Source organism: Echinops telfairi, unplaced genomic scaffold (assembly GCF_000313985.2).
Source record: "Echinops telfairi isolate 266 unplaced genomic scaffold, ASM31398v2 ScPeMD7_5;HRSCAF=22, whole genome shotgun sequence".
Classification (NCBI taxonomy): domain Eukaryota; kingdom Metazoa; phylum Chordata; class Mammalia; order Afrosoricida; family Tenrecidae; genus Echinops; species Echinops telfairi.
This window is the reverse complement of record NW_022103901.1, coordinates 34088670-34097617: the sequence shown is the minus strand read 5'-3', so window position 1 is coordinate 34097617 and position 8948 is coordinate 34088670. Positions and strand designations below refer to the sequence as shown.

General features: G+C 53.8%; 1 protein-coding gene across 1 annotated transcript in view; it reads left to right on the top strand.

Annotated features, from left to right (window-relative positions):
* The window catches only part of LOC101641530 (ectonucleotide pyrophosphatase/phosphodiesterase family member 7-like), a 42855-nt gene extending 34748 nt beyond the window's left edge, over positions 1-8107 (top strand). The window contains exons 3-5 of the mRNA XM_045286050.1: positions 4281-4907; positions 6009-6246; positions 7980-8107. Coding sequence (XP_045141985.1) covers positions 4281-4907; positions 6009-6246; positions 7980-8107 — 993 coding nt within the window. The remainder of the gene's footprint in view (positions 1-4280; positions 4908-6008; positions 6247-7979) is intronic.
* The last annotated feature ends 841 nt before the right edge of the window (positions 8108-8948 follow it).

Genomic DNA, 8948 nt, shown 5'->3' with positions numbered 1-8948 from the left:
GGAGGTAACGGGCGTGCCTGGGCAGGATGCTTGCATGAGAGGACTCAGCACCCTGGGTGCACCCAGCAGCAAGAGCTCAGGAACGGGCCTGTGTGAGGCAGGAGGGGTCATTTGAGGGCCTCTGTTTGTCTTTGCTTTGCTTTGGAGGTGGTAATTCTCTTGTGTTTTTATTCTGTTGTCATGTTTATTCTGAACATCTCCGAACAAACCCACTGTTTGCTCAGCCATTTGTGCACATGTTGTTTTGTGACATGGACGGGCAGCCCTCAGAGGAGCAGTGCTCCCCCCTCATCGCCCCACCCAGCCGCTGTCCTTCCTTCTTCCTGCCCCTTCCTGGCCCTGAGCTCTGGTTCCGTCACCCCAAGGAGGAGACGGGTGCAGTGCCCACCCAGAGGGAAGTGTCTCTGCGGCGCCCGCTCTCCAGGGTGGAGTGGGCCCTAAGAAGCACCCGGCTGTCAGGCATGGCTGGGGCGTAATGGTCATGGCGAGGAGAGAGGGCACTGGGGCAGAAAGAGAAGCCTCATCAAGCTGGTGATTTTCCCACTGCCTTACAGGCAGAAAACCCTGAGTATGCTAATTTCCGGGGAGAGCCGTAAACACACACCCCTCAGCAGCCACTTAAGTGTTCAGATTATTTCTCACACGTATTGGTGGGGAATTAGCACTTTTGATTATCATGGGTCCCAAATAAACAGAGGTAAAAAGATGGGAGTGTGTGTGAGTGTGTGTGTGTGTGTGTGTGTGTGTGTGTGTGTGTGTGTGTGTATGCACACGTGTGTGTACCCTCTCTGGAGTTCATTCCCCGGGGTCCCAAATAAACAGAGGTAAGAGGATGGGAGTGTGTGTGTGTGTGTGTGTGTGTGTACGCACACGTGTGTGTACCCTCACTGGAGTTCATTCCCCGGGGTTGGGGGCATCTGAGATGGAACATGAAGGCGTCAGGAGATTAAATCCATCTATCTCCCTCCACGCCACCCCCACCCAACCTAATGCCAATGTCAGCTTATTCCTGATAACAAAATAGCCAATCAAGCGATGTTCTGCACAACTTTAGCACTTTCATCCCCCTAAGCCATTCCCGGAGAAACCCTGGTGGGTTATGTTATGGACTGCTAACCGCAAGATCAGTAGTTCAAAGCCACCAGCCGCTTCGTGGAAGAAAGATTAAGATGTCTACTCTCATAAAGAGTTACAGTCTGGGAAACCCAAAGGTGGGGTGGGGGGCTACCCTGTCTCGGAGGGATGCTATGGGCCAGCATTGACTTGATGGCAGTGAGTTTGGGTTTTGATTGGAATCCATTCCATAACTCAAGGTGTATTCAATGTACACAGATGTTAAACAAAGGGCCATTAAAGGAGAAAACAAACAAACCCAAATAAATACCCTAAACATCCTGTTTAACGCCCATCAGGAAGGCAAACCACAAACATTAGAGAAGGCGTAAGATAAAAGAAGCCCTGGTGGCTTCTAGCTAGGCTGCTAGCCAAAAGGTCAGCAGTTTGAACCCACCAGCTGCTCCACAGGAGAAAGATTAGGCTGCCAGTTCCTGTAAAGACTGATAGCTTGGGAAACCCATTGTGTTAGGCAGGGTTCTCTAGAGAAACATATATAGAAACATATGTTTATACAGTGAGAAGGCATATAACAGCTAATCAGTCCACACAACAGTACAGAGGGCTCAGTTCACTTTTGTGGAACAGTTAATCTACTGAAGGTCCTTCAACTCACTTGGGCTGCCTGTCCAAGATCAAGGGAGCAGACAGCGAAGTCTGCCCTCAGGCAAGACGGGTAAAGTTGCCCACAGATGGCAGGGTGGGGCAGCAACAGTCAGTGGTGCAGGAGCATCGTGAAGCAGGCCCCAGGGGGATCTTGAGCTTCAACAAAGTACACACGTCTACACAATTCACCAGCAGCTCCACCAGCAGTGTGGAGAAGCGGGTCTCAAAGAAAAACTTCATCCACCCGTCGCGACGCTCAGCCCACAGGTAGTGCAGCACATGGTTGGGGCAAAGAAGTAGCTCTCAAGCAGCAGCACACTGGTCTGATCACCAGGGAGAAACAAAGATGGGATGCCGGCCTTGGAAAGCATTGATCTCAGCCACTCTCCAATCAAGCTGTGACCTGATTAAACTTCACCCACATGCTCCTATGGAGGCCTAATTGGCTCAGTAAACCTATCACAGTCCACCCCTTGCCAAGTTGGCACTAGTATACAATTCTTGAGTCATCTATAATTTCCAAACATTCATGAAATTACTCTTACACCCCATATCATATAGATAGCATACATATAGATGAAAACACACTGAACCTACTTGTATCTGGTATATTATACATGAACAAGAGAAAGATATTCAATAAGCACATTTAAAGCAAAAATACGGATCAATCGCAAACCTCACTTTTGCCATTGATGACATGGTCGTAACTACTCTGTCCTAGAGAGTCGCTGTGAGTAGGGCCGACTTGATGGCAGTGAGCTGTTGGTGCTGACAGGTCAAGCACCCAGAGAAGCGCTCTTCTTAGGAAGGAAGCATGCCACCTGCTGAGGCCTCCAATAGATGCTGGAGCCCAGAGGCGGACAGAATCTCGTTATTGTGTCTGTGGGTGAAGCAGAAAGTGTGGGTTCGATTTAGTGTCACCCATGGAAGAGGATGAGCCTCAAGCACTTTCAACATGCAGTTGGCCAATAGCAAGTCAAGGGCTGGCTCTGACAGGTGTGTTCCAGTTCTAGCTTCTGGTGGCCCGATTGCCAGGACTTTCTTCCGAGGCACCTCCGGTGGTTTTACCGAGCGGCACGCTGAGGCACAGCAAGTCGGAATGAACTCCATGGCCGTGGGTTTGGGTTTGAGAGGTGAAAGGACTCGCTCAGCATCACCAACTTGGACAGGACCGTCTTCCCTCCGTACTCCTCCCTCCCCATCCTGCAAATCGCCACCTCTGACATTAAAACACATCCACCTGAAACCTTCCAAACCCAAACCAAGCTCACTGCCACCGAGTCGATGCCGACTCACAGTGACCCGACAGCACAGGGTAGACTGGCCTGTGGGTTCCAAGACTGTGTAGCTCTTTACAGGAGTAGAAAGCCCCGTCTTCCTCCCCAGGAGTGGTTTCAAACTGCTGACCTTGCAGTTAGCAGCCCAGCACATAACCGCTACTCCACCAGGTCTCCCTTAAAACCCTACACCAGGACTATGCCCTGAAGCAGAGGTTCTCAACCTTCCTCACACAGCAACCCTTTCATACAGTTCCTCATGTTGTGGTGGCACCCAACCATAAAATTATTTTTGTTCCTTCTTCATCACTGTCATTTTGCTACTGTTATGAATCGGGTGACCCCCGTGAAAGGGTGGTTCGACCCCCAAAGGGGTTGAGAACCACTGCCTTGAAGTCTTCTGAAGGCCAAACAGAGTTTGGCTTAAGGAGTGAAAACTGTCTTCGTGCTCGTCAAAGAGCTTACTAGGAAGCCGAGACTGACCACAGCAAAGGCAACTTAAGGAGTTGTGAGTTCATGGAGGCAGGGGAGGAGCCCTGGGGAAGGGAGGAGCCATTGGGGAAGGGAGGAACCATTGGAGAAGAGAGGAGCCATTGGGGAGGGGAGGCACCCAGGAGAGGAGAGGAGCCATTGGGGAGGGGAGGAGCCCAGGGGAGGGGAGGAGCCCAAAAGAGGGGAGGGGTGGACCACTGGGGAGGATAGCCTGGCTTGAGGACTGTCATCATGTCACTGGATTGTACGAGGGGGTGTCCAGAGCTCGGGAAATCCCATCAGGTAGGATGGATCTCCTAGGGGGAGATCTTGACCGTGCCTCTGGGAGCTCTGGAGTGCTGGGATTCTGTTCCTGGTTCAGCTCTGCAGTGCTGGGATTCTGTTCCTGGTTCAGCTCTGCAGTGGTGATTTCTGTTCTTTGCTGTCTTGGAAGCCCTGCCTCCTGGCAACCATACCTACCACAGAACAAAATGCTGCCCGGTCCTGCCCATCTTCATGATGGCTGCCACGGCGGGCCACTGCTGCAGCTCCCTTGTAGCACCTGCCAGCCTGAGGGGGGGCCTGTGGCGGCGTGGTCATGAATTGGGCTGCTAACAACAAGGTCAGCATTTTGAAACCACCAGCTGCTCTTCAGGAGGAAGACAAGGCTTTCTACTCTTGTGACGAGTGACAGTCTCAGAAACTCACAGGGTCGCTGTGAGCCAGCATCCACTCAGTGGCAGTGAATTTGGTTTTGGTTGGGAACGACATGTGGGGTGACCCTGATGGGCTTCTCTTCTTCATTTGCAGGGGAGGAAAACGGCGTCCTTCCACTACCCGGGGGGAGGCGCCAAGTATGACGGTGAGGCAGTCCAGCGGGCCCTGGTGGAGTCCTATAACCACCCTGACGACAACGAGACAGAGTGGAGGGAGAACATCGACATCGTCATGAACTGGTTCACCCAGGAGGACTTCGACTTCGTGACCCTCTATTATGGAGAGCCAGACAACGTGGGCCACCGGGTGGGGCCCGAGACAGAGGAGAGGAGGGTGATGATCCGGCAAATCGACAGGACAGTCGGGTACCTGGTGGAGGCCATTGAGAGGCACGGCCTGGCCGAGCACCTCAACGTCATCATCACGTCGGACCACGGCATGACCACGGTGAAGAAGCGGCCCAACGTCACCGAGATCCTCTTGACCAACTACATCAAGTTCCGGGACCTGGTCAAGTTTGACATTGTGGACTACGGCGGCTTCGGCATGCTGCTCCCCATACCGGGGCAGGAGGAGGCCGCCTACCAGGCGCTGAAGGACGCCCACCCTCACCTCCACGTCTTCAAGAAGGAGGACTTCCCAGAACGCTTCCATTTTGCCAAGCACAAGCGTGTCCTGCCCATCGTGATGTTCGGCGACTCGGGGTACAACCTTAATGGGGTAGGTGGATGCTCTACTCTGGCACTCAACAGCGCCCACGAGGACAGAGCTAGCCGATGGAGCTGGGGAGCCATGGGCAGGGACCACTCATGGGCACATGGTGGCGGGTGAGCGGGGGGGGGTGCATTCTTTGTGGGGTGCTGGAAGCATTCTCCGATTGGCCCTGCTGCTGGTTGCACAACTGTGTGGGCATACTGAAAACACTAAAGTGGTTGTGGGTACTGCGTCTGAAGTAGATCTCAGGAGAGGAATCTTGGTGGTGCGGTGGTTAAAGCACCTGGCTGGGAACAAGAGGTCAAGGGTTCAAACCCACCGGGGAGAGAGAAAGAAGAGGCAGTCTGCTCCTGTACAGATCGACCACACCACCTGTCTCACCTTATAATTGTTGCTATGGTCACCACCCTTTGTTCTTACTGTTCCTAGCGAGTATGTTTTGTTTTTTTTTAAATTCTCTCCCTTAAAGGTCTCTCGTTCCTTCTACTCTGTCTGCCAAGGAGCCCAGTGGGCTCAACGATGGGCTGCTAACCGAAAGTTCAGCCGTTCGAACCCACCGGCCTCTCAGCGGAAGAAAGACGAGGCCGTCCGAAAAGCCTCAGGAACTCTGGGGGGAGGGGACTGTTGTCCTCAGCGCTGGAGGGTCCCTGTGAGTCGGAGAGGTGTGGCTCGTGGGGGCCGAGTCAGCTCCAGCTCCAGTGACCCTGCACTACAAGAGAACGACCCGCCGCCCGGCCCTGCGCCACCATCACCACTGTCCCACGCGGCCGCCGCGTCAAGCCGCCTCCAGGGGGCCTTCTTCATTTCCGCTGCCCTTCCACTCGACCACGCATGATGTCCCTCTCCCGACAACATGTCCACAGCATGTGAGACGGAGTCTCTCCGTCCCGGCTTGTAAGGAGCACTCTGGCTGCAATTCTTCCGCGACCGATCAGTTTGTCCTTGGAGCGGCCCGGGGTGGTTTCAATACTCTTCTCCAGCACCGCAATTCAGGCGACATGCAGAGGGCGGTGTCCTTGGGGTCAGCATGTTCCGGGCTCTCGTGGCTTTCGCTGAGGTGACTGGCATCTGACATCTTAAGTGATTATTGCTCTTGTCCGTTCACAGCAGCTTATCATCTATTTCAACAAAGGGGACCATGGCTTCGACAACGACCTCCTGGAGATGAAGACCATCTTCAGAGCCTTCGGGCCAGATTTCAAGAAGAATCACCTGGCCGAGCCCTTCGACAGCATCCACATCTACCCCCTGATGTGCAGAATCCTGGGGATCACCCCCGAGCCACACAATGGCTCTCTGGCAGTCACCTGGGACATGCTGCTGGAGGCTAGTGACCAGCAGGCAGGTGAGATGGAAAAGTAGCCCGGAGATAGGAAGAGATTCCAAGAAGTGACCTCCCAAGGGGGTAGCCAAAGGCAAAGCAGAACCATGCTCAGTTCCAGTAGCTTCAGAGCCCTGGGGCAGGATCTTAACAGCTGACCAGAGAGGGCAGAGAGACGCACGGATGGATGGATGGATGGATGGATGGATGGATGGATGGATGGATGGATGGATGGATGGATACAGCTGATGACATGTCTCCTGGTGCATGCTGGCGAAGGGCAAGGCTCCATAGAGGAAGTCAGGTAGTGGCCCCTCTCAAACCAAACTCCCAACTCACTGCTATCAAGTTGATTCCAACTCATAGTGACCCTATAGGACAGGGCAGAACTGCCCCTGTGGGATTTCTGAGGCTATAAATCTTTAGGGGAGCCCAAAGCCTCATCTTACTCCCAAGGAGGGGCTGGTGGGTTTGAACTGCTGACCGTGCATTAGCAGCCCAACACTTCATCCATTATGCTGCCAGGGCTCCTTCTGGCCTCTCTGGCCCTCCGGAAAGCTGAAGTGGGGTCTACCCCCAATACGTCCCTTCTGGACAAAGGTCATCAGCCTTCCTTAAGCTACTAGTGCCCCCCCCCCAAAAAAACACAGCATTTCCTGTAAAATGAAGTTGCTAATCCTTCAGGCCCCCAAACCCTGTATTACGCAGGTCTCCATGCACGACAGGAAGGACAGGCTTCTCTCTGGAGCCTGGGGTTCCATCCATGATTTGTCAGTGTGGTGTCCTGCCAGCAGTCAGTCTACTACCTATCTATCCACCCATCTATCATCTTCTTGTCTAACCTACCTGCTTTTCTTTCTATCTACTGATCTAATCATGAGCCCTGGTCTGCTAACGACAAGGTCAGCAGTTCAAAACCACCAGCCACTCCTCAGGAGACAGACAGGGCTTTCTACTCTTGTAAAGAGTTAGTCTTGGGAACCCGAGGGACAGTTCAGCCCTGTCCTATTGGGTCTTGGAAGTGGGCATCAACTGGATGGCAGCGAGTCTGGTGGTTCTTCTTGATCCAAACTGCCTGTGGAAGGCTGTTTTGCTAGCATGCTGAACAGACTTCAGTGGAGTTTCCAGACAGGGACAGACTAGAATGAAATCCTGGTGATCTTGTCCCCAAATGCAAACCGTGAAAAACGCATGGATCCCAACAGTCCATGGGGTGGGGGCCCGCTCAACGGGCCACTGCCCTCTGTCACCTTGGGAAACTTTGGGGAAGTCAGTCATTCTGCAGAAAACTAGTGCCCCAGACCAACAACCCATTCACCAAATGGCTGAGGCTTGGGTGGGTTTGTGTGTTTGTTTTTCAAGTTTCAAAGTTCTGCTCCAGCTGCTCCTGGCCCCAGCCTGTGTCCCTTTGTGACCCGGGAGGGAGAGGACTGGCTGCCAGCAACTGAAAGGCAGGCCATTCCTCCGGCTGATTTCCAGCGAAGTGGCTTCCTGCAGATGGGTCTTTGAGTAAATTGGCCATTAGGCAAAGGGGTCATTCGGCAAATGGGCTATATCTAGTCCATCAGCTTCCAGCCACTTACCTGTAAGTTTTCTGTACCACTGCACTTCCCTGGGTTAAATGGGCATCTCAGTTGCACAGTTCATGGTCACGGTGCCTGAATAGCGAGCTTCCCGGGGACCCATGAACCCCCGGCACAGCCTCTTAATAATCGGGCAATTAAAAACCCTTCTGGTTGCTTCTTGTTTTTAAACAGGAGAGAAGGCACAGAGGGCAGCCATTCTCCGAAACACGGGCATCGGCCTCGGCGTTGTCATTGGCCTGATAGCCATCGTGTTTGTCTCCAGTGTGGCCCACACAGCCGTCCGGCGGAAAAAGGAGTGAGTAGACTCGGGGGTTTCCGGGGGTTGGCCAAAGGTCAAGGGGCACTGCCAACGGTTTGTGCTCAACCAGTGAACTAAAGCTTAAGCGCTTGAGCCTGCCCAGTGTGCTGAGGACGAAAGGCCTATTGGTCTGCTGCCGCTACGATGCTAGTGGAGAAGTCCCGTCGCAGAGAGCAGTTCTGCTCAGTCACAAGGGGATGGCCATGAGCCGGAATCCACCTTGCAGCAGCAGGTCTGGGAGTCAACCAACACCAAACCAGACTCACTGCCATCAATCCCAACCTGTAGGGACCCTGCGGGACAGCACAGGACTGCCCCAGTGTCTCCAAGGCCACAGAGCTAGACAGGTGCAAACTGCCCGCCTTTCTCCCTCAGAGCGACCAGTGGCTCTGAACCACCACGGGTATGAAGAACCCATTTCAACCACTTCCTTCCCTACGGAGAATCCCACAGGCAGGGCTGGCCCTTCGTCACACAGGGTCCCACACGCAGATGCTGCCCCCTGACTCGACCCCAGCCCGGCCTCGCTTAATCATCTGCTCTCTCAAAGTTCTTACCCACTTGGGCACAGGGCCTCCCCTTTTCATTTGGCACTCAAAAAATTTGTTAAAAATCAAACGAAAACTTTAAAGCCACCCCCAGTTCTGACTCACAGTGAGCCTAGAGGGCAGGACGGAGTGGAGCCGGCCCCGTCAGTTCCCAAAGCTGTCCGTCTTGATGGGAGAGCCGCCGGGGGTTCTCACTGCTGACCTTGCGGGTGGAAATCCAACCGGCAGCCCTGCGGCACCAGGGTTCCTTCATGTTGCCCCTCCAGACCGAACCCGCTGCCATCAGGCTGATGC